The following is a 27,750-nucleotide window of genomic DNA, read 5'->3' as shown; positions in this document are numbered from 1 at the left end:
GACGCGATGTTTGCTCTGAGAGTGTTGATGGAGAAATACAGAGAAGGTCAGAAGGAGTTGCATTGTGTCTTTGTGGATTTAGAGAAAGCATATGACAGGGTGCCTAGAGAGGAGTTGTGGTATTGTATGAGGAAGTCAGGAGTGTCAGAGAAGTATGTAAGAGTGTTACAGGATATGTACGAGGGTAGTGTGACAGTGGTGAGGTCTGCGGTGGGAGTGACGAATGCGTTTAAGGTGGAGGTGGGATTACATCAAGGATCAGCTCTGAGCCCTTTCTTATTTGCAATGGTGATGGACAGGTTGACAGACGAGATCAGACAGGAGTCCCCGTGGACTATGATGTTTGCAGATGACATTGTGATCTCTAGTGAGAGTAGGGAACATGTGGAGGAGACCCTGGAGAGGTGGAGATATGCTCTAGAGAGAAGAGGAATGAAGGTCAGCAGGACTAAGACAGAATATATGTGTGTGAATGAGAGGGAGGATAGAGGAATGGTGAGGATGCAAGGAGTAGAGGTGGCAAAGGTGGGTGAGTTTAAGTACTTGGGATAAACAGTTCAGAGTAATAGTGAGTGTGGAAAAGAGGTGAAGAAGAGAGTACAGGCAGGATGGAGTGGGTAGAGAAGAGTGTCAGGAGTGATTTGTGACAGACGAGTACCAGTAAGAGTGAAAGAGAAGGTCTACAGGAGGGTAGTGAGACCAGCTATGTTATATGGGTTGGAGACAGTGGCACTGACAAAAAGGCAGGAGTCACAGCTTGACGTGGCAGAGTTGAAGATGTTAAGATTTGCACTGGGTGTGACGAGGATGGGCAGAATTAGGAATAAGAGACTTCATCGACCCTTTATAGGCTTGAATTTTGTTGGTCTATTTTCCCTCAACCTCTTTTCTTATATCTTAGTGTTGCATTCAAATAAAAAGTCTTCATCCCTGCTGGTCATCGACACCCTCTCACAAATTGCCCCTTGACAATGTTCTTTGTTAGTGGTGTTGTTAATGTAGTTCAAGAAATTATTTATTTTTCATTACCTCCCTCCAGAAAAAATTACGATGTCATCCAGGTACGCCTGTATAAAGACCAATATTGCTTGTATTCTGAATTCAGGATGAAACTGAATTCCAATATTAGCGTATAATATTGGAGTGAGCCGCCGCCGCACCTATACCTTTGTTTTTGTTGTTGTATTCTCCATTGAAAGTTGATGAAATTGTACTTCAATACTATATATGTTAATTCCACTATAGCATAGCCTTTTTCTGCATGTGTGAGGGTTATCAAAAAAAACATATCTTCAAATATGCTCATCCCGATCAACCATCTCTATCGTAACAAATAAAAAGGTGTCTCAAGAGGTCGTGAGATGGATGTTTCTTAACAGATCCATGAAATTTTCAAGATGTGTTTTATATTTGTTGCATGTGTTGTATGGTCTTACTAATTTAAGCTATAGCCATGGGAAGTGTTTAGAACTGGCTGACACTATGGGTCTTAATGGAGGGTCACATACATTCTTGTGCACCTTCGGTATGCCAAAAATTACTGGGATCTTGGGATCTTAGGAATAAGTACATAAGAGGGTCAGCCCAGATTGGAAGGTTTGGAGACAAAGCCAGAGAGGCAAGATTACGTTGGTTTGGACATGTGCTGAGGAGGGATGCAGAGTATATTGGGAAAAGATGCTAAGGATGAAGCTGTCAGGTAACAGGAAAAGAGGAAGGCCTAAGATAAGGTTTATGGATGTGATGAGAGAGGGCATGCAGGTGGTTGGAGTGACAGAGCAAGATGCAGAGGACAGGAAGAAATGGAAACAGTTGATCTACTGTGGCGATCCCAAATGGGAGCAGCCGAAAGAAGAAGAAGAAGAAGTGACACATGATGTGGGTAAAGCATTTGATAAGGTTAGTCCTGAACATATGGAAGATTCATATGGAATAGGAGAAAGTTTTCTGAATGTTATAAAATAGGTTATGAAATGTCATGGGTGAAAGTTATGGTAATGGATGGATGGGAGAAAAGATAACATTAGGAGAGGATGTCCATTAAATATGTCTCTGTTTGTACTGCTAACAAATGCAATAATTCAAATATGTACATCTGAAAGGAAAGAAGCAAAATTATGAAAAGTAAAATTAATTAGCTTAATAAAAACAGAAATTTATTGTATAACAAAATTATGGAGAAATATATGGTATATCCTTAGAAAGAATTTAAAAAGATTTAAAAAATGCAAAACTGAAGGAAAGCGTTTGAGTATTTTTATGAAATGGGATTTTCTGTGGAGAATTTTGTTGGATAAGTTATCAGTTAAAAGTATTATGAAATATAAGATAATGGAAGAAAGATAATGTAATGATTGTAATGAAGCAGAAAAAACAACAAAACCTTGTTTTTAAATGTAAAAAAAAATAGCAGTTTTGGAAAAGTTTTAAAAGGAAATATAAATGGTTAAGGATTTAAAAATATAACAATTGATATGATATAGTAAAGAAAATATGAGAAAAGAAAAAATGTGAAATTGAAAATTGAAAAAAATGAGAATAGAATACTCTTTGTAGCAATCTGAAGATTATGGAAAAGAAGATGGGATGGATTATTGTATAATACAGATTTTTACATTTAATGAATATTTTACAAAATATATATTATGTGTGATTTTAAAAAATGTGATTAAAGAGGGTATGTGCACTAGACAGGGAAGATGTACAAATGATGTATTACTAACTGTGAATGAGGTATAAAGATATTGATTATAGGTTCATAGGTTCATAGGTAGGTACTAGGCTATCGGCCCTAGGGCCTATACAAGCCCAGCCAAAAGTTACTCTGGCTTTTTGCCACCCAAGAAAATTATTTTCCTGTGCCACTGTCGAGCAGAGCCACAGAAGTGATCCCCGGGGTGAATTTCCTATTTCCCATCCAATCATCAAGATTTTTCTTGAAGAGTACTAATGAGGAGCTTTGTTTGATCTAGATAGGTAGTTTATTCCAGAGTATGGAAAGTCTCTGGGACATGAATCTATCCCTCCGGCATGTTCGGTTTATTGTGGTGACAAGGTTTAGGTTGCTAGAGCATGTAGCTCAGAGGGATTGGGACTTCTTTAAGTGGAGCATGGCCAATGGCTCTGAGTTTGACATAGCTTTGTATGTTAGGCAGAGATCATCTCTGAGTAGGCGATATGCGATGGAGTAAAGCTGGAGTTTTTTGAGACGGTCTGCATAGGGCATCTGTTTGAGGCCAGTAATCCTCTTTGTGAGGTATTTCTGTGGCCTTTCCCATTGTTGTAGATGTCTTGTGAGGTACATACCAAAAGGGGCGTTGTACTCTGTAATGGGTCTAATGAGTGATGAGTAGAGGGGAACAGTGACCTTTTTTTTCTAGATGAGAAACCTTTTGTGATGAGGTGTGCCACATAGAAGGATTTCCTGTCTACTGTGCCGATGTGATTATCAAAGGAGAGACTACTGTCCACCTGTGTCCCAAGGTCTCTTGTCACACTTTCAGTGTTAACTATACTACTACCTATGTTGTAGTTCATGGGTACAGAGTTTTTACCAAAGGGGATGGCAATGCACTTTTTGGCATTGAGCTTGAGGCCATGGCTTTGACACCAGGCATCTGTCTCAGTGAGGCCCTTTTGTAGGATGTCCACATCGTTAGGAGTTTCAATTATGGCTCCTAGTTTGCAGTCATCTGCGAACTTCATTAGCCAAGGACCTTCTTTGTTAGCCTGTACTTCAGAGAAGTAGATACCAAACAGGAGAGGACCTAGGACTGAACCCTGTGGTACTCCAATTGTCACTGGTCTGAAGTCGGATTTGGAGTCTGCTACTTTCACAGTGTGTGTTCTGTCAGTGAGCCAGTTAGCAACCCATCTTGTGACATAGGGATTTATACCTAGTTTAGTGAGTTTAAGTTGCAGCTTAAGGCATTATGAAGAAGATACAAGATTGGTGACATGCAACATATAAAAGGTATATGATTTTGTTGATCATGACAACATGTTTGGATCTTTATAGTTTTAAGGATAAGTTTGTTAGGATTATTAGATCTATATATTATTTGTCATATGTTAAGGCAGTTTTATATGTGTGGTTTAGTAAGGACATGCACATTAAAAGAGGTGCAAAGCAGAGGTGACCACTTAGCGCTACTTTGCATTAGTTATGAATGCTGTTATTTCAAATGCTGAAAGACAGATGAAAGATGGAGATAGTATTTTTAGTGGTGTAGTACATATTCTGTTATATATAGCTTATGCTGTGATTTACTTATTATAGATTATGGAAAAGGTTGGATTAAGGAAACTATATACAATATAGAATATTGGTTAGGATACGTTGATTTGAAAATAAGTGTAAAATTAGAAGATTTAGTGAAAGTATAAAGATAGCAGGTATTTATTTTAAGTTTATTAGGGATAAATTATGGACATGATTATATTATAAGAAACCAAAGGCTATGATTGATGAAGAATATTAACCAAATAATTGGTATGTGGAAATCTGTTATCTTATTTTTAAAAAGTTTATCTTGTATATAATTATATTTTGAGTAAATTGGGGTATATGTCAGGGGTCAGTATATTTCCTGATGATATGGGGAAGTATACTACAGGAATTTTTTTTTTTATGGAGTTCAAGGTTGAATCTTGTCAAAAGGGGAGTAATATATTGTAATGTTATGAAAGGTGGACTAGAATGGAATAATCTTGTTTAGCTTCATTGCATGTTTATTGGATAGTATAACATATAAAGTAAAAGAAGATTGTGTTGGGAAGTAAATGAGGCTAAAATATAAGAAACTGTGGGAGATGAAAAAATCTTATGAAGGATGAAAAGGGGTATATGATAAAATTAGTAGCTAGAAATTAGTGTGGAATAAGATGATTTTGACATGAAAGAGCTGGTAAGAAGATATTGTGAAAAATTTGTATTATAGTAAACTTAAAAGAAATAAACATTTAAGTATACAAGCAATTAAAGCATGGCAGAAAAGATTTAAAAGTTAGGTAAATTGAAAGATTTTTGTGGAGATTGTGAATAGGAAAGTTGCAGCTTAAGGCTGAATTAAATTATACGCAGATGTAAAATAGTAAATGTAGGATTTGTGACACAATGCAACATTTTTTCTGTAGTATTCCAAGATAGAAAAGTATGCCACTAATGCAAAAATGTTTCACAAGATTAATTATGGAGTTTATCAAAACATGGACAAAAAGATGAATACGACTTTCTGTATGGATTTGAAGGAATATGGGATGTCTGGAATTATTATTTAATAAGATATGAGATAAGTGCAATGTACTAAATAAAATTTAAAAAAATGTGAAATAATGTGTGGGGAGGTTGAATTCACTGATGAAACAGAAAAAAGTATATTTTATTGTATATAATTTTTAATATGTAGGATGATTCTAATTTCTATATGTCTGTGAGTAAATAAATATATAAAGCTCTTACTCTTTTTGCTAGGTGTCATGGGATCTTTCTACATCCACCTAACACCAACTCAAGCAGATGGGACCTTGGTTTAACTTCTCATATGAAGGTTGACAGGCTCAAGAGTGCAGCACCCTTCTTATGCTGCACTGCAGTATTAGTAACCTGTCTACCCGGTGTGGGAACAGAACCCACAACCTTCTGTGCCATAAGGCAAGTGAGCTACCTGTTGTGCCATTGACACTGATATTAAATGACATGCAATTTTGAGGAAAGAAGACAGAAGAGAGTTATGATGAAAATATATTTAATACATTAAGGGTATCCACAAAGTTCATGCTGATCATCTGAAGATACATGGGAACAACTCAGCAGGGATACATGGTGATATTTTTTCATGTAAAGAGACAGCTGTGGGAAAAACGATAAAAGAATTCAAGAAAATATGACATAAGCAAGTGGCACTTCTTTGGGAAGGTAAAGCTGTAGCATAAGAGTTTATCTAGCAGATAATGAAACAAACAAATTGTGTGAGCCACAAGATCTTTGCCTACATTTAAAAATTATGTTTCTGTGTTGACATCTCTCTGAGTCTGTGTTCTCTCCTCTGTGAATCTGTCATCTGATTGCCTTGCTATCATTCATCTCTAAAGCCTACTACCAACCATTCAGACCAGCATTTCACTTCCATCATTCCTGTCAGCCATCATAATGCAAGTTGAAGTAGCCTTGTACTCCATCACCAATCTCTACAACTTTTTATTTGGCAATATCCTAATGTTTCATACCACCCTTTGGTGCAAGCTGCTTCCTAATCCTCTTCCTCACATGCCACATTTAACATTCATATCAGCAGGCCACACATATTTGTTGCCTTTTATAGTTGCGTAATGTGATATTTTACAGCTCTTTATACTTGCATAGTAACTTACTACATATCAGTCTTATGTTAGAGCTCTTCTCCACAGCGCCCCACTGAAGACAGACTCTGTCTAGATGGAATTTCACAGCTGTCAGACTCTAAAACTAAATAAATGATGTTCAATATTATTGTTGTAGCTTGCAGTCTCTCTCTCTCTTCAAGTCAAGCAAATATAAACCTATACAGCCCCAGATGAACATCAGATCAAGTTGTCTTGCTATCTACTACTTATGATAGCAGACTCCAAAATCATTTTTGATACTGCTGCCCTCTTGTGGTACAATATGACATAACATACCTCTTCCTAGCTATGTATGCTATCCAGCTATCACTGTTTATGATTAGCTTATTGTCTTAAAGTCCATGTATACATGTTGCCCCAATCAGCATTTGCAACTTCAAACCTCTTATGCAGTTCTGTATATGTTTTTAGTTATTTCTGGTTGTGTTGCCCCCCCCCCCCCCACTCCCTCCCACTCAAAGTATTCTTCCATCTTTTGCAACACTATAATCCATACTTGATTGTTGTAAAGCTACAATTAAACTGCATATACTGGTTCATTAACTATTTGATTTATTTGATTCCTTATTTCCAGACTAATTAAACCATCTGCGTTTACTGTGTCTCCATCTGTTAGATTTATAGGATGCACTGCATCCATGTCTCTCTTTTCCACCCATTTTTGCTGCTAGTCCTTTACCCTTTACATGTATTGTTCTTGAACGAACATAATACTAACATATACTTTCCCCCACTAGATATTTCTTCAGGCTGTTTTCCATGATCTGGTGTATTGTCATCTACTCTCTAACACTCTGCTCAAAAGCATCTATTTCTGAAGTATTCATCCATGCTGAAGTCCAGATGTTTCTTAGAGCAAACTTCACATCATTCTGCTCTGCCCCAGTACCCACCTGTACAGTCTTTGTTCTCCATTTGTAATGGCTGCCATGAATCCTCAGTTCTGCAGACAGTTTTGTTTCATAGTTATTAGTCATTAGTAAGTGGATACTGCGCATGATATTCTGTGTGAATATTTCCCATAGTATTGTCTTGTGAGCTATACAGCTGCTACATTTTCTCATTGCCCTACTTGCAGTCCTCTATCTATGGCGTTACATAACATTTTCTACCACCCACCTAAGTGTGCTTTGTCACCAGTTTCCATTATGCAGATGATACCTAGCCTTCTCAATTTTACTATATCGTTCAAAACTATTACATGCCTCTGCACCATTGCTGCCTCACTTTTTGGTTACTCCCCCTTTTCTCTTTTATCGTTTGCATTATTTCCATAAAGAAAACACCTCTGCAAGCTTTACCCACAACCTGTTATTCCAAAACACCTTCTAATCTCTATATCAATCTTTTCAACACCTTAAATATCACATTGTTATGTAAGATAACCCCCCCAACATTTATCACTGAAGACATTCCATTATCCAGCTCTGCAGGACGTCAACCAAGCATCCATATTTTCATATGACCTTTGCTATATTATATGAAGGCTATCCCCCAGTACCCACTTCTATATGTTATACTTCACATTCCATGTACTCTAACTCTCAGGCTCTTCTCATCCATGAAAACCCTTTTCACAATTCCATCAGATGTTTCTCCAGACTCTATCTCTTCAACTTTTCTCCTGCCATATAGACTACATAAACCATTGCTTCACTATAGGGTGATGCTCTAAACTGATTTCCCACTGTCTCAGCCTTTGCAGTTATTCTCTTGTCATATGGCCTCAGAAAGATGTCCCTCCTAAAGGCACAAATAGAATTTAGATCTTTAGGCTACTCTCAAAATACTTTCACTGAAGGATACATTTTCCATTGTCCTTAAGTACAGGTTGTGCCTCCACCATACCCCCCCCCCCATTATCCATTTCCACAGGATCTCTTACCTTCAGAATCTGTAGGGTATCCTTCTACTTGGTCTTCAGCAGCATCCATCACTAGAGGCTGTCCTTCTGCATCCACTTGTTAGGTCAACCCCATCATATGTAACTCTTCTTTGTAGGCCACCATTCCCACCTCTCCTTGCTGTGAGATCACTACCCCCCAAATGAACCATACCTGGAGCATAGCCCTTAACTCTTTCTTACTTTCCAGAAAATCCCAAATTGTAATTTAATACAAGAGGGTGCCAGGAATTTCCATGTGTCTCCTTTAAATTCTTTTTTTTTTTACATTTGGCCTTGCCAGCTGTTTACATCACTGAGCCACAACTGCATCTGTAGAGTGACTGTGCAAGAGAATCTGGAAATAACTGCATCTGGTTAAAAACAGTTGGTGTTTCATGAACACATTTGTGACTTTGTGAGAGAAAAAGTGGCAGGAGAAAGATACCTATGCAGTGCACACAGAAACAAAGAAAAGAAGAACAGACCTTTTTAAATAAACAACTCACTTCCACCAGTGCTGAAGAGAGAGACAAACTCATTCAGCAGCAGAGCAAGCCAGATGGGAACAATTTAACTAAAACTGCTACTGCTTGCAACAGCTTAGTTCTTCATACAAAATACTATAAACATATATTTATTTGCTAATGTATTTTTACATTTGTTAACTGCGTGACTGGGCTAGTCCAAAGATAGATAACTCTTTTCAGCTGTGATCTTGGCATATAGTTGTCACATGGGGGCCAGAATGCTTTCAGTGGACATTTGGTGTATGACAAGTATTATTTCCTGTATTGAAGATGGAGGGATGAGTGTTTAGTTTAACTTGCATCCCAGAAGCATTTGTACATGTTTTTGTTCATTTGATGGTAGCTAATCAAGGAAGAAACTAATGCTGACATTTCAGTATAAATCACAGTTTTGTTGGTAGTTTTACCTTCGATCAGAAACTTTGAATGTTGCACTGAGTACAAGTGGTCATGCTAGAGTTCAGTAACCTTGATATGCCAAGGTGCGTGTGTGTGTGTGTGTGTGTGTGTGTGTGTGTGTGTGTGTGTGTGTGTGTGTGTGTGTGTGTGTGTGTCTGTGTGTGTGTGTGTGTGTGTGTGTGTGTGTGTGTGTGTGTGTGTGTGTGTGTGTGTGTGTGTGTGTGTGTGTGTACATCCCCTTATTCAAAACAATTTTAGCAAAGTAGCAATTGATAATACTATAATACTGGTGTGTCTGTTTGTATTGCAACTACACATTTATTTATTTTATTAAGTGTAATGTGGTGCGATTTTACTACAAATAACTTTTCTTTCTTACTTCACAGACCAAAGGCTCATTTAATGAACTGGTACCCTTAGGGCTCTGGACAGCATCTCTGAACCCTACTATACCAGTCAACTCAGTTTCTTCTTTATTGTACGTGTACCCTTTTAGGCATTTTGTTGTACTTTTTATTTTATATATTTGCTCTAAATCACATAACAGGCAAATAGAATGACTCAAACCCTGTAATCTTAACAATATGAACCAGCTCAGTAACCCCTCTGAGCCTGAATCCTTTGCACTGAATGCCAGCATTTGTACTGATTTGCTGTCTGTAGTTCCACTTACTTTTCTGAGGTACAGAAATATTGTTTATCTTTGCAATTACTAGTTTTGCTATGTCATATATCTTATAGTAAAATATGGTTCTATTTTGTGTCATTTTTGTGTTACTTAGTGGTACTGTTCTACAGCTGTACTGGATGTGGGAAGATTTGTACTACTGAATATAGAAATGTAATGCTAATTAGCTGATCAGACTTTTTGCCTGGAAGTACCTATTTTTTAAGAGTATTTGTCCAGATTTATAGTGCTGGCAAGTTATGAGGCATGAACTGGAAGCTAATCCCATCTACCCCAAAAGAGTGTCTCTTATTATCCACTTCTAAAAGATTACTTCATCAGTCCATCTCTTCAGGCCACTCTATACTTTGCAGACAGAAAAACAGGGCAAACAGATATACACACATATAAACAGGACACACACTGACACACAAAACATAGGCACATACATTCATGCTTTACCTGTGTTAATCTGAATTACTATCTGATGAGTTACATTTCATCAAGTTTTTAAAAACAAATGAAATTTCATTCATTTTATAAGGGCAGGTACATGCTCTATGTAGGGAGGCAAAAGTCTACATCCTAAACTTACATATAACAACTCCATTGGCACACAACAATGGGGAAGAGTAAAAAAGCACTAACAGAACACAACTGTAGAACCTCTGTTAACAACAGACGTATATTCATTGTTGATGAACCTCAATAAAAGATATGACCAAACGTCCCTTGCTGAAATTGCACTTGACTGAGTACAGGACAAATTATATGCACACACACACACACACACACACACACACACACACACACACACACACACACACACACACACACACACACACACACACACACACACACACACACTCACATCTTTAAGTTGTTTCTCTGCTACCTGAATAGATTATACCCTACTGTGTAGTTCTGCAACAGTTTCCCCACAATGAATACCTTCAGACTGTTTTCAACCACCCAATACTGCAAATTATTTTCCTTTTAGACTATCACTGTAAGCTGTCTTCCATATATCCATCACTACATGCTCAGCTCATGAGCAGCCTCTAGCATATTAATCTGTGGATAATACATGTCTTTGCAAATTATCCTCTCTGCTATATACTTCTGAAGGATGTTTCCTATCACCATCTTCTCCTGTGCGTCCTCCATCCCCCCTAAACATCTGTTGGATAGAACCCCACCTGTCATCTCTTTAGATCATCCCCCCCATCTGCCCTTTCAGGTTGCCATCCACCACCCATTTCTCTGTAGTCTCTCCTTCACCATTCTCAGCCTTAACTGTCAATATCCCCCAGTGCTTCCTGTCTCTTGCATCATAACTGCACCCTGGACCCTAACACCACCTGACACTTGATGAAGCCATTTCTACGTTGCTTCTCCAGGCTGTACCCTCACTATTCATCATCTCCACCCTCTGCTATTTAATAATACTGCCTCAGTTGCAAGGATTAAAATCTATCTTCCAGTTCTGTAGGCTAGCTGCCAGCACAGACTCTGCTGGGTATCCCCAACTATACATCCTTAAAATATGATCCAGCACCCCTAATGGCTATGTCCTCCTATATATCAACCTCTGCACCCTGTCCCCACTACCTTCATTACTACCAATATCTGCATGCAAGCTTTCTAATGTTCATCTGTGCGAGCTGCCCAGTGGCAACTATTGTGAAAAAATAATTCACTGCATCCCTTAAGATATCCCCCTACCACGTTTGCCTGCTGAATAAGCTCTCAGTATTGGTCTTTCCACAGCCTATGCCTTTCAAAGTTTCTGAAAGATGTGGACCACTATTCATCACTGGAGGCTGCTCCATCCCCCCAACAGCAGTACTCTCACCAGTCTTTTGTCCTGTAACATCTATATTTGCTCTATTCTACCAAGATGTATCCAGCAAACAATTCTGTGAGCTGTCTCTGAACATTCTCCTTTGCGTATTCTCAAGGAAATGTGCACTCTGATAGATGAAAAGGACCATTTGCCTCACCTGCTAATCATTCCATAACCTTCTTGACAAGCTGCAGATTCACTTTAAGTAATAAATTATTTCATTTTACTTCCATCCAGCATAAAACTTTGTCTTAGGCTAGTCTCATTAATTGTTTTTTTTGTTTAGGGAAACCATTTACACCCTTTCTGTAAACAAATTTCTGCATATCACCCTGTGCATTACATTTAGTGTTGTCATATTGTTCCCTCTTGTTCTCTTTGATATGTTTCATAAGTGTACTCTTTTGGATGTTATGGATTCCCTCGAAGAACTTTTTTTTAACATGTCCTTATCTGTTCCTTTCATTGAGATTGTATATATTTAGCTTTTGTAGTCTTTCTTTATATGGCTCGCAGTGAGGAATATGCAAAAATGTACTTTTCTATACTGTATCTGTCTTATCAAGTACTGGTGAAAACGGGGTCTCAGGAACATTGCACAGTATCTCTACATAAAGACACACCATGTTTCTACTGCTAGCAGCCCTTCTTCTGCATAGATGAAGGGCATCTATTGTCATTTTCAGTTTGTCATTCTGGCTCATAGGTTCATAGGTTCATACTAGGCTATCTGCCCTAGGGCATTTATAAGCCTAGCCAGAGTGTGTTTGGCTTTCGCCACCCATTTTAAATTAATTTTGCTATGCCCCTTTTTGAGGTTAGTATACTGTGCCTCTGTCTAACAGTGACACAGAAGTGATACCCGGGGTAAACCTACGATCCCCCATCCACTCATCAAGATTCCTCTTGAAGAGAGTCAATGAGGGACTCTGCCTAACCTGGACTGGGATTTTATTCCAGAGTGAAGAGATCCTCTGGGTTATGAATCTGTCCCTCCAGCATGTCCTATTTATTTCAGTGCTGAGTTTCAAGTCTCTCGAGCCCGTAGCTCGATGGGATTTGGATTTTCTGAGGTGCAGCATGTCCATTAATTCCGGGTTGGACATGGCTTTATACATCAGGCACAGATCGCCTCTGAGCAGGCGGTATGCCACTGAGTAGAGCTGGAGTTTCTTTAACTGGGCAGTATATGGCATCTGTTTGAGCCCTTTGATCCTCTTGGTGAGGTACTTTTGGGGTCTTTCCAGTTGCTGCAGGTGTCTGGTAAGGTACATCCCAAAAGGGTCATTGTACTCAATTATGGGCCTGATGAGGGATGAGTAAAGAGGCACGATGACCTCCCCTGATCTAGATGTGAATTCCTTCATGATTAGGTGGGCTATATAAAATGTTTTTCTAACCACTTTGGCCACGTGGTTGTCAAATGAGAGATTGCTATCAACTTGGGTCCCCAGATCCCTAATTACTTCTTCCATACTTAATGGATTACCACTTATGTGGTAATTTGTGGACACTTTGTTTTTGCCAAAGGGGATGACTATACACTTTTTGGCGTTTAGCTTGAGGCCATGGCTCTGGCACCAGTTGTCTGTTTCTATGAGGCCCTTTAGGAGGATGCTTGTGTCGGCTGGAGAGTCGATTATGGTGCCCAGTTTGCAGTCATCTGCAAACTTGGTCAGCCACAGTCCTTCCGTGTTGGCCTGTACCTCTGAGAAATATATACCGAACAAGAGAGGTCCCAGGACTGAGCCTTGTGGGACGCCACTTGTAACTGGTTTGGAGTCTGACATGGCTCCAGCAATTCTAACCATGTGGGTTCTGTCCTTGAGCCAGTTTGCAACCCATCTAGTGACATAGGGGTTTATATTTAAGCTGGTGAGCTTATCTATAATGCCCGAGTGGGGTATTGTATCGAAGGCTTTTGCGAGGTCCAGGTAGGCTGTGTGGACCACCTTCCCATCGTCAATGGCCTTGGTGACTGTTTCAAAGAAATCGACCAGGTATAAGAGGGAGGATCTGCCCTTAACAAAGCCAAACTGTGTAGGATCCAGTGTCTGTAGGTCCCCAATATCTTTATTTATAAGGTCCATGATGATCCTTTCCATAGCTTTGCAGACCAAGCTAGTCAGGCTTATGGGGTGATACTTTCCAGGATCCGTTAAGGCACCATCTTTGTGGAGAGGGACCACCGTTGCTATACGCCACTCTTTGGGTACATATCTTGTAGTAAGGCTGAGATTGAACAGTAGTTTTATGTTTGGGTTTAGCTCTTCTTGGAGTTCATGTAGGGCAGCCGGGACACCGTCTGGTCCCATTGATGCTGTGTTTTTTGCTTTGGAGAGGGCGGCTCTTACCTGAGCATCTGAGATGTCAGGGGGGGCAGCACTCTGCTGGGATAGATATTTGCCCTTTTGGTGGGGGGGGGAGAAGTTTGTGCTGAACCTGTCAGCTAGGATGTTGGCAATGTCTGTGTGTTTGGTGTATTTTTTGTCATTTTGGACTAATTCTGAGCATATCTGGGAATTCCCGCCCAGGTTCCTAACATAACTAAAGAAAGCCTTGTGATTATCCTTAATGTCCTGTGCAATTTTTCTCTCGAAGCTGGCCTTAGACGATTTTATGAGTGCCCGTAGTTTTTTGCTAATACTGATCAGAGATGCCTTCCCTTTTTGGGATTTTGCTCTATCATGTAGTAGCTTCCTCCTTTTATTGTATAGTTTGTTTATGGCTGGGGTCCACCAGACAGGACGTCTGCCTTTAGAGGATTGGGTCTTGGTTTTATTTGGGATTGCATGATCCATGCATTCCTGAAGGTGTTCATAGAATGCGTTTATAAAGGATTCTGTGGTCTGGGCCGTATTTTCCACAGGCCCGGGGGCTTTGAAGGATTCCACCTCGGTTTTGAGGAGTGTGAAATTTGCTTTAGAGAAGTTTTTCACTGTGGTTTTCTGGGCAGGGGGTGGGGTCGGGATGTGAATATCCAGTGAGATCAGTTTATGGTCTGATCTTACCAGTGAGGGATACACTTCTGGTCTGGAGCATAGAGTCCCCATGTTGGTGATGATCAGGTCCAATATGTTTTCCCCTCTTGTGGGAGTGGTAACAAGTTGTTCCATAGCATTTGAGTTTATAAATTCTAGGAACCATTGGGCTAGGGTGTTGGAGCTAGAGTAATGCTCCCAGTCTATGTTTGGGTAGTTGAAGTCGCCCAATATAATAGTGTTTGGAGAGACCTTCATATTTTCCAGTGTTCTCAGGAAGGCCAAGTGGAGATCCTGGGTTTGGGAGGGTGGTCTGTAGCGGGCTATAAACTGGAAGGCAGTTTTACCCACTGTTAGTTGCACATGGATAGTCTCTGATGCTTCGTGCTGTGCCACCAACCTGGAGGTGTGGGTATCTTTGACGAATATTGATATTCCCCTCCTTTTATGGTTCGGTCCAAGTTTTGGGGCTGAAAAGCATGGTATGAGGTATAACCTGGTAGTGCTGGGGTGCTCTCGGGAGCCTTGAACCAGGTTTCTGTTACTGCACAGATATCAAAGTTCTCCATGCTAAGGAGAGTTTTGAGTGCATGCATCTTGAGGTTTAGACTTCTGGCGTTGAGTAGCATTACTCTTAGTTTCTTATCCCTTGTGATACCTATGGAGGTGGGTTTGTCTTTTGAGCCTTGCCTAAAAAAGGCACTATGGGGGTAGCAAGAGCCTTTGCCAATATCCGAAAGCCCAGGGGTGATAGGTGCAAGCCGTCCCTAGCGAAGCATCGTGGCTTGTCGAGCATGTCATCCCAGGCTGACAGGCATTGGATCCCCTTTGAATGACACCAATACTTAAGCCAATTGTTGAAATTGATCATCTTGTCTTCATATTGTGGCATCATTCTTGGTGAAGGTAAGATGCTACTCAAGGTCAGGGTCATACCGACCTGGGCTACATGCCCAGAGAGCTCCTCCATGTCTCTTTTCATGTAGTCTAAGGAGGTATGTCTCAGGTCATTCACACCAGCATGGACAATGACGGAGTCATATTTGTACTTGCCTTGGAGTGACCTGAGTGCTTGTGTTATGTGGCGGATCCTAGCGCCCGACAGGCAGCTCACGTGACCTTCTCCTTGTTCAGCCTGGTGAGTGGGACGTCAGTGTGCCTGATGATAGAGTCACCTATTACAAGTGTATCAGGTGTGTTGTTTAGCCTTAAGGGCTGTGACTGTTCGGCACACTGGCTTTGTGAGCTATGTGTTGCACGTGTTTTGTTTTGGGGTAGCGGTTGCTTGGGTGTCTGCTTTGGAGGTCTCTGCTGCTTAGGCAGATTTTTTTTAGAGTCTCTGAGTATGTTTTTGTGTGTTTATGTGTTTGGTTTGCTGTCGTGGTAGGTCTATGTGAGACTGGAATTTTAGTGAGTGTGGTTTCCTTTTCCTCCTGACTGGTTACGCCAGTACTGAGTTGAGAGAGCTTAGCCTCTAGTTTGGCTATATGGTTGCATCTCTCACATGTGTTGGAATTTGTTGGGAGGAGGAGAAGGTTGTCTGTGTACATGAGGCAGTTGTAACATTGCCTCAAGATTCCCAGATTCACCAGCTGGTCCGGAGAGGAGATTGACAACTGACCTTAGGACATGCTAGAATAGTATTGGGAATTCCTTTATAATTGAAAAACAAGGGCCAATGGGGAACAAGGTACTCAAGGGGAGTTTGTAAGGGTGTAGTGCTTTTAATTTTTTAGCGCTGACCTATATAATTGCTTTAGTGAGCAAGTGCCAGGTAACTTAAATGAAAATGGCTGATTACCTTTAAACTATGTGACATGAGTATTCCCAGGTCCTTTCCTCTTCTGTTGTTGAAGCTGTTTCTCTTTCATGTCTGTATTCCTTTCTCAACTTAATACTTCCTAAGTGAGTTGCTTTGCATAAAAACTATCTTGCTATGTTTTTAGCCATATCTCCAAACCTAATAAGTCCCTTACCACACATCGTGCCTTCTGGAGTCTTGTCCTTTTGGAAATATTTGTCATTAGCAAAAATGCAGTTTTCTTCCTGACCTTCTTCTGTGTCACATACGTAGGCACTTGAAAAGGACTTACCCAGTACTGACCGCTGTGGTACACTGTCATTCACTATAATTCCATCTGACAACTCCACCTTCAAGCTTGCCATGCTGTCTCTGTTGTCACTGATCTCTACAGGTCATCCTTTGTTATTCTCATCTGTAGTGTGTGACTGCAAATAATTTACACCCACTGTGAACTTTACAGGCTTGTTAATCATCTCTATCAGTTTCCACTTGCCAGCTTAGGCACCAACTGAGTTTTTTTGAGTAGGATCATCATTCCAAAACCTAACTCTGCATGTATATGCTCACCGTCCTTCTCTATAGGTTATTCTCACCATCCATATACGTGGCCAGTCCCCATTCTCTATCTCTACATTATAATATCCACCATAAGTCTCTATATGCAGTTTCCACCATTCACAACCACTAGCTGTATCACCACCGGCATCAACAAACAGACTGTGTTTATACTACCCATCACTGCGTGTTGTCCTTATCATATATCTCTGTATGTTTTCCTTTCCCATGAATAGCTTAAAGATATTCCTCTCTAACCACCTGTACCAACATTAAGTCTCCACGGATGTTTTTCACTCTCCAGTGCTAGCAATTGTTTTCATCAATCACTTTCTTGGCAAACTATGATTCACCATCCAAAACAGATACAGTTGTCAAATAATTTTGTCTCTATAGATTGTGCCCAGGCTTTATCACTGCTCATTTTCTGTAGTCAATCATTGCTTCCTGAGCTTCACCAATTATTTCTGTAAGCTGTCCTGAAATTTATCTCTGCAGTTTGCTTCCTAATCACTTTCTGCAAGCTGTCCTCTTTTATCCATATCTGTAAGCTGTTATTCATATACATATCTTGATGACTGTTCAGCCCATTTTTATAAATATATCTTTTTTCATTATCCATTTTTCCTGTTGCCACCAAGCATAGATTATCATGTGTTTCTAAAGAATCAAATCTCATTTTGCATGTGCATGCATGTTCTTTTACTACAAGCTGTCTCTCCACCACTGCACTTTGTAAGATTATCGAGTAGTCAATACATCTGATTGATTGATTGATTGATTGATTGATTGATTGATTGATTGATTGATTGATTGATTGATTGATCAACTACTTGGCTGACTGACAGAATATCACTATATTATCGAGATCCACAATGCTGAGTCCTTTTTCAGTAGTGGTCTCAGTGGTTTAACGTACACAGTATGAGAGCAGCCTTAGTATAAATGATCGGTGGGAAAAAATAACATGTTCTGTTGAGTAGCTAGCTACAGTATGTTCCTATATAAAGGCTGGCAAAAATGAAGGGAAATGTATATGAAAGATAAAGACTAGAAAAAAACATCTATGTTTTACCACTACACAGTGTGACAGAGAAAAGGATAATGGCTGTGAATGTATGTAACATATAATAGTATATAACTGGGGGTACCTGTGTGGATAACCTCACTATCAACTAAAGGTGTACATGCTTTCCTAACATTATTCATGGGGTGGAAGTATTGAGACTTTCAGAGAGTCATCACTGGACTAAATGATTCAAAGGTATATGCACTTATTCTTACCTTGCTTAAGTAATTTCAGTTTGTGCTAAAATCTCCCAGGAGTGCACACCCCTGGGTAATGTTACTGAGGGCATTTCATAATTTAGGGACTGGCACATTGAAGGCCTTATGACCATAGCTTCTTCTTATCCTTGGAAATTCCAGGAGGAAGAGCTTGCAGAAGCGCAGTTCCTGAGTTGGCAGATGTGGAGTGATGATGCTTGCAATGTGCCTGCACGGGTTCCTACGGACTATTTTTTGGGCAGCCCTGAGTTGAAGATTGCTCAGCCTATTCATCAGCCTAGGCCATTTAAGAGCATCCAGAGCTCTCAGTGGTGAGTGGAACTGTTTGTATCAGCTCCTCACTTGACTACTTAATAATTTCTAATTCTAGTTTGTCAGGTTCCACCTGGCTTAGCAAATTTGCAACAAGTAATTCACTCTTCATCAGTCTCAGCAGGTCTTTTCCCCTGTACCAGTCTCTGTTGGTTGTATTCTCATCACTGTCTTTGTAGTATGTCATTCTGTCAGTAATCTATGAAGGATGTCCCATCTCCATACCCAGTGCCACATATCGGTGTAGTCAATGACACTACTTGCCAGCCCAACAGTCCACATGCACCACTCTCTGTATGCTGTATTCTGTAGTATGTATACTATACTTTAAAACCACAACTCTATGTTAGTTCCTTCCATAGTCTATCAAAGCAAGCTGTTCCCCTCCCACCAAAGTCTGTGGGAACCACCACAACCCCCTCACTATTTTGGAAGACTTTTTCCACCATCAATTTCTGCAGGCTATGCCATAATAATGTTTTTTTTATTCCTCCAAGGTGATCTTCTAGTATTCATTCCACAGCTTATCCCCTCAAAGTCTGCCTTTGCATGGCAACCCACTGTTACTACTAACAACAATCTCAGTAGGTAGCCTCCCATCCAGCCATGTCTTTAGCCTTTTTGTCCACTGTAAATTTCTGCAAACTGACCTTCACAGACTCTCTCCCATCAGCCTTCCTGACATCCATATCTACAGGATATGCTTCACCAATTTTACCTTCCAGCTGTCATTCAGTGACCATCTATGCAGGTTCTCCTTCACTACCTATTTCTGCAAGCTGCCCATCACTAAATATTCATAAAGGCTGTCTTTGACTACCCATATTTGCTGATTGTCACTCACTAACCTTCTTTGAAGGCTGTCTTTTACCACCCATTTCTGCAGGATGTTCCTTACTAACCATCTATAAAAGATGTAATTCAGTACTCATTTATTTTTGCAGGGTGTTGTTCACTAACCAAACGTAAAGCCTGTCCTTCACAACCCATTTCACTAGGATGCTCCTCACCAGCCATCTATGAAAGCTCTTTTTCATTACTGATTTTTGCCGGCTGTTCCTCACTATACATCTATGAAGACTTTCCTTCACTACACATTTCTACAGGATAGTCATCACTAACCATTTATGAAGGCTGTCCTACATTTCCCATTTCTGCAGGATGTTCCTCACTAACCATATTTTAAGGCTGTCCATCACTACTCATTTTTGCAGGATGTTCCTCAGTAGGCATGTATGAGGGGTGCCCTTCACTACCCAATTTTGCTGGATGTTCTTCACTGACCATCTACGTAGGTTGACCTTCATCACTCATTTCTGCAGGATACCCATCAGCATCTTGTCTCTGAAGACCATTTTCCACCTTTCTTTCAACCAAGCATCTTTGCATGATACTTTTCACCGTCCACTCTGCCCATTTCTGCATATTTTTAGTGTTTGTCGAGGCAAAGATTTTCCAAATTTCTTGGGGAAATAACAATAAATTCCAAACATACACTGGCTAAGTACTGGAAAACAGAACTTGTTAATGCAATTTGACATTTTAGGCTAGAACAGTCATTCCAATGACCTGTATATGTTCTTATATTTGCCACTTATTAAGCTTACAGTTTATTTGCTGATTGTTTAATACATAGAATCTGTTTTAAATTTCCCTCTCCCTCTCTCTCTTTCTCTCTCTCTCTCTCTCTCTCTCTATATATATATATATATATATATATATATATATGTGCATGGAAAGGGAATTACATATTTTACCAAACATAAATGAGTGCCTGATCCATGCCTTCCAGCATGAAATCTGTCAACATTCAGTGCTGTGCAGGTTGTCTGTTACTACCTACTTCCATGGGACTTCTTCCAATCTTTTGGCAGCAAATGTTATTACTTCACTTTCAGCCTCTGGCTGTCTCCCTGTTATCTGTTCCCATAGGATGTCTCCAGGGTGTTCCAAGTCATACATATATTCCTACTATTTATTTGCCATTCATGTCTTCTGATTTTTTTCCATCCATATGTAAGTACTAGGCTAGCTGCCCTTGTGGGCTATTTTAAGACTAGCCAATTTCCCCTCAGAGGTGAGAATCTAACTTTGTGCATCTGAGGTAAACACCTACAGTAAACCATTATGTCAACCCCCAACCATCCAGTATCTACCTATCTTTGCAGACTGTCCCATTACTCCCAGTCTCTGTAAGCTAACTTCAGCATCCATTTCACAGACTGCCCTTTCACCATCCATCTGTGGAGGCTGTCTTCCACATAAATCGTGTTTAACAGCTGTTCTTCCACTATCCATTTTTGCATAGTTCTGCAGTCTGTATAGCATCCTTCTCTGTAGGCTCTCATAATGAATGTGCCTTTACAGTCTGTTATCTTAATATTTATAGCTGTCATCTCCCAAAAGCTAAACATTTCCACACACATTACTACAGTAGATCTCTGCAGGGTTTCAGTTAGCTATTCATTACTTTGCTATCTGAACCATTTATGCCTTATAATGTTATCTCTGTCCTTATACCATATTCTTACAGGCAGAGAACTATGCATGCCTTCAGAATAATTCTTACAACTTAGTTCTGTTTGTTTACCATGCAACTCTGCAGTATGTTTCCTTGCAGCAACTTGCAAAAGAAGCTCTACAATGCAGTTCTTTGGAATGCTGTGCATAGCAACAGTCAACATACATTGACCTCCAGCATCTCTCTCTCTCTCTCTCTCTCTCTCTCTCTCTTCTTTCCTTTTTTGTCTCATTCCTTGTGTACTGTCTACTAACATTTGCCTTGGTGGTCTTACTCCTGTCCCCTTTCTCCTCAGGCTTTCATTTCTTGAGATATTTCTCTCACAGTCCAGCATTGCAGGATGATTCTCTATCCATTCTCTGAGGGCTGCCTATCAACCATCCATTTCTGCATGTTATTCTTTGGCCATGTACCTCCATTTGGCACTTGCCACAAATTTCTGCTGGAAAAGTTTAATAAGTTAGGCTTTTTGGGTAGTTCTTACCATCTAGCAAAATAAGAATATTTGTTTAATCAGATCAACCAGCTATAGTCTTACTTTGCACACCACAAGCTACCCTGACACTATGTATTTCAGTAGGCAGTTCTACCAAGCTCCACATCTATGGGGTATCCTCTACCTGTAATCAAACAATGCAGTCTATGCCAGTACTAACCCAGTTCTTAAAAAGTCCATAGTTTCTACATTTTGATCCCTGCCATCTTCACCATTCCATGCTGTCCGGTGTACTTAACAGTCAAGGTCTACAACATGTAGTAACGTGTACTATTCCATACCATTGCATGGTAAGTCCATCCTTACTCCACCGTTATACCTCTCAATAGGCAGTGCCTGTGCTCCGTCCTGCTAAGATGACCGTGGCAGCATAATGAAGGGAGTTTCCCCACTGCCATCTCCCTGACCTTCCCTCCTGCACAGCTAATACCTATATTCTATATCTTGCTATTGAAATGTACACACTATCAAAACTGTCCCTGTAGTACCCCACACAGCTGCATCATGCATTATCCAGTTCTATAGTTTACCTACACCATCAAGCCACTGTCCAAGTCCTTCTGTTACTCATATCTCCACTTTGCCATCACTCAGCCTGGTCTGGAGAGATTCTATCCACTCTATACATTTTTTATGTATCCTTCCTCTCCTCTACCACTGTGCTATTCAGGCTTCCTTCATTCCTGCCCTGTAATAATTCCTCAAGGGTCCTACATTACCACCAGGTCTGTAAAGGCATTCTCCTGATCAGTCAATGGATGATATTTCCCAATGGTAAACTTACAGCTGGCTCTGTCATATAATGCATATTTTGACAACATTTTCCTTTTGACATGCATTTGTTTCTTTTTCACTTTTCATTTGTTGGATAATTTTATTGTGCTTGTATTATCTTTAACTGCATTTTGTTATTATTTATTTTGCCATTACTTCTCCAGTGATACAATCTATCAGTTCAGGCAATGTTACAGCACTACTTTGGTGAAATGAACACCAGAACTTACTTTTAAGCCAAGCAGCTGCTTATACTGGTATGGTTCCAACTAACAATTTACATACAACCCACAATTTACATACATTACATTTCCACAGGTGATACCTCAGAATCATAATCATAATAGTCACAGGTACTAAAGCAGGTTTTGTAAGTTAAATTGTGTGTCAATATACATGTATGTGTGCATGTATGCATGCATGTGTGTGTGTGTGTGTTTTATACACACACACACACACACACACACACACACACACACACACACACACACACACACACACACACACACACACACACACACACACACACACACACACACACAGAGGCAGGCACACACATACACACACACACACACACACACACACACAGAGGCAGGCACACAGATGCATACACATACATCTAGATCTATATAGATATAGATCTAGATGGAGAGAGAAAGAGAGAGACAGTTATAGATAGATAATTAGATAAATAATACACTCACAGACTCATGACATGCACACATACATTCACAGTCACATATACTTTTTTCCATTGTTTTTACACTTTTTTTGAATGCTGTTCATAGAAGGTTGACATTTACAAGGTATAAGGGAATATGATTAACCCATAGCTATGAATCACCTTCTAAGAAAAGAAAAAAAAAACATGTTTAGCCCACTAGTAAAAAAAAGCTGGATAGTGTGACCAGTAGTAACAATGCCAGACCACTCTGAAGGATAACAAGGCATGACAGCAGGAACAGAACCTTAATGCCTCTAAACAACCTGCTATCACCCATACTACCTTCAACAGGCAATGTTATTACCTTAAATGGATTAAATAACATTAACTGTAAATATTATTGCTTCATACAATTATTTTCAGTACATTTTGATGAAAAGGCTTTCCTCTGTCAGGATATAAACTTACTTTTGAGGTGGCCTATGCACAAATCTGTTCTGATTTTCATCATGACTAATACTACATGTTTGATTTATCCAGACAGATTTAAATTTGAATCATCTTTCATCAAGCTATTCACATTTACCCGAGTTATGAATATGTACTATTTGAATCAAGTAGGCTTTCTTAACTTAAGTTGTTTGTAATTCTATTATCTTAAACTGTTACTCTGACCATTTTGTATAATTTTCTTATGAACTACATATCTACAAATATTGGGAATCAAGTACGCCACCAACATGGTCATCCCATAATTTGTGTGCTCTGTATTATAGCACAGTTATTTAGTAATTAAATATAATAAAAACAGTACTTTTTTAGTGCTTTGCTACTTATTATCCTTACTTTAACTCTGTTATTTTTTGGCAGTCTCAGTATTCATAAGCATTGCTTGGTGTTAATATGCCAGATCACCCTTGTTTGTCCTCCTGGAGAACAGGGCTCAGGCCTCGATTACTATTACCAGCCCCATGCAAATTAAACTAGATACTTTAACTCAGCTTTTGTCAAAAGTCTGAGTGAAATATCAAAGTTAAAAGTGTTAGCTCTTACTAACAAATCTGATATTGTCGATTTCATAATGTGAATGATTGCTATCAAGTCAGCTATCACTGAATGTTCAGCTGTACTACAGGAATCCAGGATCATGCTGACAGATGAGTAGCTTACCATACAGGGCCTTCAGATTAAAACTGAGTGCCTTGTGAACTGACAAAGAAGAAACAACTATTGTTTAATTCAGTTTGACAGAGGGACTTGAAATAGTGCAGGTGGAAGCTTTCTTCGAAAAGCATGTGCTACAAACAGTGCATCTGTGCAAACATCCCAGTGGAGTCAACTTATTTTTTGAGGCTTACCTCCAATGAGCACCAGGCAACAAGAACAATCATTTTCAAAATGCTAGATTACAGGAACAGGCAACTTATTTTATAAATGGCATGGGAATGCAGAGGTTTTAATCTATTGGGATGCACAGTGGATTTCTTTCATGACTACACTTTAACCTCTCTACCATATAAGAAGGGCATTTTTACAGGTGGAGCAGCTTTATCATTATAAATGTATTCAGTCCGCTGTTCAATACCCTGCTATGTTGGGCATAAAATGGCGGCATCAAAACAAGGTTTTCTATATGCTGGACTAGGTGCATAGAGTTCTTCAGCAAATATTTGCCTCTTTCTCTATACATTTTGAATGAGTTAATGGTCACCTCTGGACTGGTACCTGCTCCTGTTGTGGTAGATGAAAGAGCTCAGAGAAGGGAGAAGCTTGTGGTAGAGAAAGTTTACTGCACTTCAGAAATCTTCAAGCCGCAAGACTCCTGTAATCCCATGCACCTGGATAAACTCTCAGCAGATGTGATCAGTTCTCATGACTGGCATAAGAAGCCATCATCTCACACCTTGAACTTACCTACTGCTTTGAATACTTTTCTCAAAACACAGAAGATCAGACAGTCATTGGAATTTCTTCCAACAAAAACCCACAGACACACTGAGAAGATTCATCTTGCCCCTGGAAGAAAACTTAGGTGGAATAGAATTTAGTCCAAAAGATAATGTTCATGACTTACTGTCAGGGGTGCCTAAGTATAAGAAAAATATTACTAAATATCCAAAAATAAAAAGGTCTAAACACTGCTGCATAAATACAGTCAGTAATGAGCTCTATGCCTTCAAATAAGTCTCTGAAATCTGACAATCTCTTATCAGAGCTATGCAAATATTTGGTCCCATTGATCATCACCTCTTAATATTACTGTTTGTAGAATTCAAGAGTGAGTAAAACATGCTATTCACTTATGAATAGTCTTGGATAATCATCTTTCCAAAACCTTGGAATGATCTGAGTAAGTCAGCTGATTATGGACCCTTCTCATTGACTAACAGGATTTCATCTTGATCAGATGGCAGTACCTGTTCAGAGTGCTATCAACATATGAGTTTCCGCAATAGTATCAGCTGCAAAAGCATTATACTCCAGCTCCCTGACTAGTGTCATGACAAATTTAGATATTTCATCCCCTTTGCCCTGTAATGGTTTGGGCAGTGTTGTCCACTATCCCAAACAACCATTTTTGTTGATTCTCAAGCACCCTGGCCCTAGCATTTTTAGACACTTCTCACATTAATGTATAGAGCCTAGACCCCTTATGAAGTTAAGGTGGTTCTATGTTTTGCATGGAATATTTAGTATATGATATGCCCAGACTGACACCAATTTAAACATTTTTGCTCTAATTGCAAGCAGCATGAGGTAAACAATGTCTTTGGATCACGCACAAGTGCACAGGGTATGCTTAGTGGTAACGCACCATGCTCCCCAGCGTTACCGTAATTGGAATTTTCTGTTTACAAAAATATTGCTCTTAACTAAGTTCTGCCATGCAACCGGTTCTGTACTGTGTTAGATGGTGGTTCGGAACATCTGTGAATCACAGTTTTTCAGAACTATGTACAAAGCAACACAGCATATGTCACTTATGCATATGTGAACAGTGCATTGCATTATAAAAGTTTGAGCTATGCTGAAAAGATTTTTTAAATGTTTCCATGCATTTTTATAAATAAGTCTTCATATGCTACTGCTGTTATAAACTGAAAATATCTTTCTGGTTCTACATATCAATTTCCATTTGATAACAAATTTAAAAACTATTACAAGGGCTGTTATTCATTTTTTCATAGGATTTATCAGAAATGCACAGCAATGTAGTCCTGTAACCATTTATGCCATGCCAGTATACACCCTTAGGATATATCTCACTTCTCAAATAGGGCTCAGCCAGTCAAGCCTGGGTGAATCCAATCACCTAGGTCCTGTTCAAAGTGTAATAGTGTATCACACTGCTTAATTCACAGGGCCAGTCTTTGCCAGAGGTGGGAAAGTGCTGTCTGATTAATCAGTCTCTCCATCATGTTTTATTTATCTTCTGGTGAAGAAGTCCCTGCTTATGGCATTTGTGGAATTATTAGACTTGTGAAGATACAAGAGATCCAGGACAACCGGGTCTGTAATGGCATGGTAGCCAAGACATAGATCTCACTCAAGAATCTGTAAGATGCTGAATAAAGGGACATTGCTTCTGTTGTCTCTCTCTTTCTCTCTCTCTTGGTATCTCATGGTCTTTAAATCCAAGATCTTCTAATTAGGAACTTCTTGGGTCTTTCTAGTTGTTTAATATGACTAGTAAGGTATATTCTGAACTGGCCTAATCAATGCTGAATATAAAGGAACAATGACCTCTTAGAGGTGGATGATGTCACTTTGGTAAGTAGCTATGCCAAGTAGATGGATTTTCATACTACTTGTATCACACGATGATCAAAATGCAGGAAATTATCAACCCATGTTCCAAGGTCCCTAATAACATTTTCATCTTCAAGTGGAGTCTTGTCAATATTGTATGCTGAGAGAAGCAGTAGTCAACCAAATGTGACAATATTGCCTTTTTCTGAATTTAATTTGACCCCATTTTCTGTACACTAGGTATCTGTCAGTGCGAGCTCTTCCTGAAGGGTTAGGGTATCAAAAATAAACTAGACAATAACTCTCAATTTTCAGTCATCTGAAAACTTAGATAGCCAGAAGTCTTGGATTCTGGTCTGGAAATCAGAAAAGTAAATGCCAAAAGGAAGGATCCCGAATTTCAGTCCTGGCAGATACTACTAGTCGCCTTCATACTTTCTGATGAGGCACTTGTCACTGGCACTGTGTGGATTCTGTCTTTTTGTCAGTTTGTTATCCATCTTATGACATAAGGATCTGGTTTTAACATGTTAATCTTACTTACAGTGCCAATATGAGGGTGTAAAATCAAATGTCTTTGCCAGATGAAGCTATGCCATGTAAAAAGTATGACCACTGTTGACAGACTGGGTAACCCTCCTGAGGAAGTTAACCAAATTCATTAGGCATGATGTTCTCTTGTCAAAGTCAAACTGCTGCAGGTAAAGTCCAATGACAGTGTTAATATCATAGTTTATAATGTTAACTATAATATGTTCCATTTCTTTGCAAAGAAGACTCATTTGCCTGATGGGTCTATAATTCCTGGGGATGATGACAGAGCCACCTTTATAGAGTGGCAGCACCACTTCTGTGCACCAAATGTCAGGGACAAAACCTATAGCAAAATTTAGATTAA

General features: G+C 39.5%; 1 protein-coding gene across 12 annotated transcripts in view; it reads left to right on the top strand.

Annotated features, from left to right (window-relative positions):
- The window catches only part of MYT1L (myelin transcription factor 1 like), a 2,965,652-nt gene that overhangs the window by 2,918,916 nt on the left and 18,986 nt on the right, over nt 1–27,750 (top strand). The window contains exon 22 of one of the 12 annotated variants that reach the window (XM_044070369.1): nt 18,477–18,646. The exons of the other annotated variants lie outside the window; for them this stretch is intronic. Within the exon in view, the coding sequence (XP_043926304.1) occupies nt 18,477–18,646 (170 nt within the window). The remainder of the gene's footprint in view (nt 1–18,476; nt 18,647–27,750) is intronic. 12 annotated transcript variants of the gene reach the window in all.

This window comes from Protopterus annectens, chromosome 1.part0 (genome assembly GCF_019279795.1).
Source record: "Protopterus annectens isolate FY-2018-M chromosome 1.part0, PAN1.0, whole genome shotgun sequence".
Taxonomy (NCBI): domain Eukaryota; kingdom Metazoa; phylum Chordata; order Ceratodontiformes; family Protopteridae; genus Protopterus; species Protopterus annectens.
This window is presented reverse-complemented; position numbering and strand designations above follow the sequence as displayed.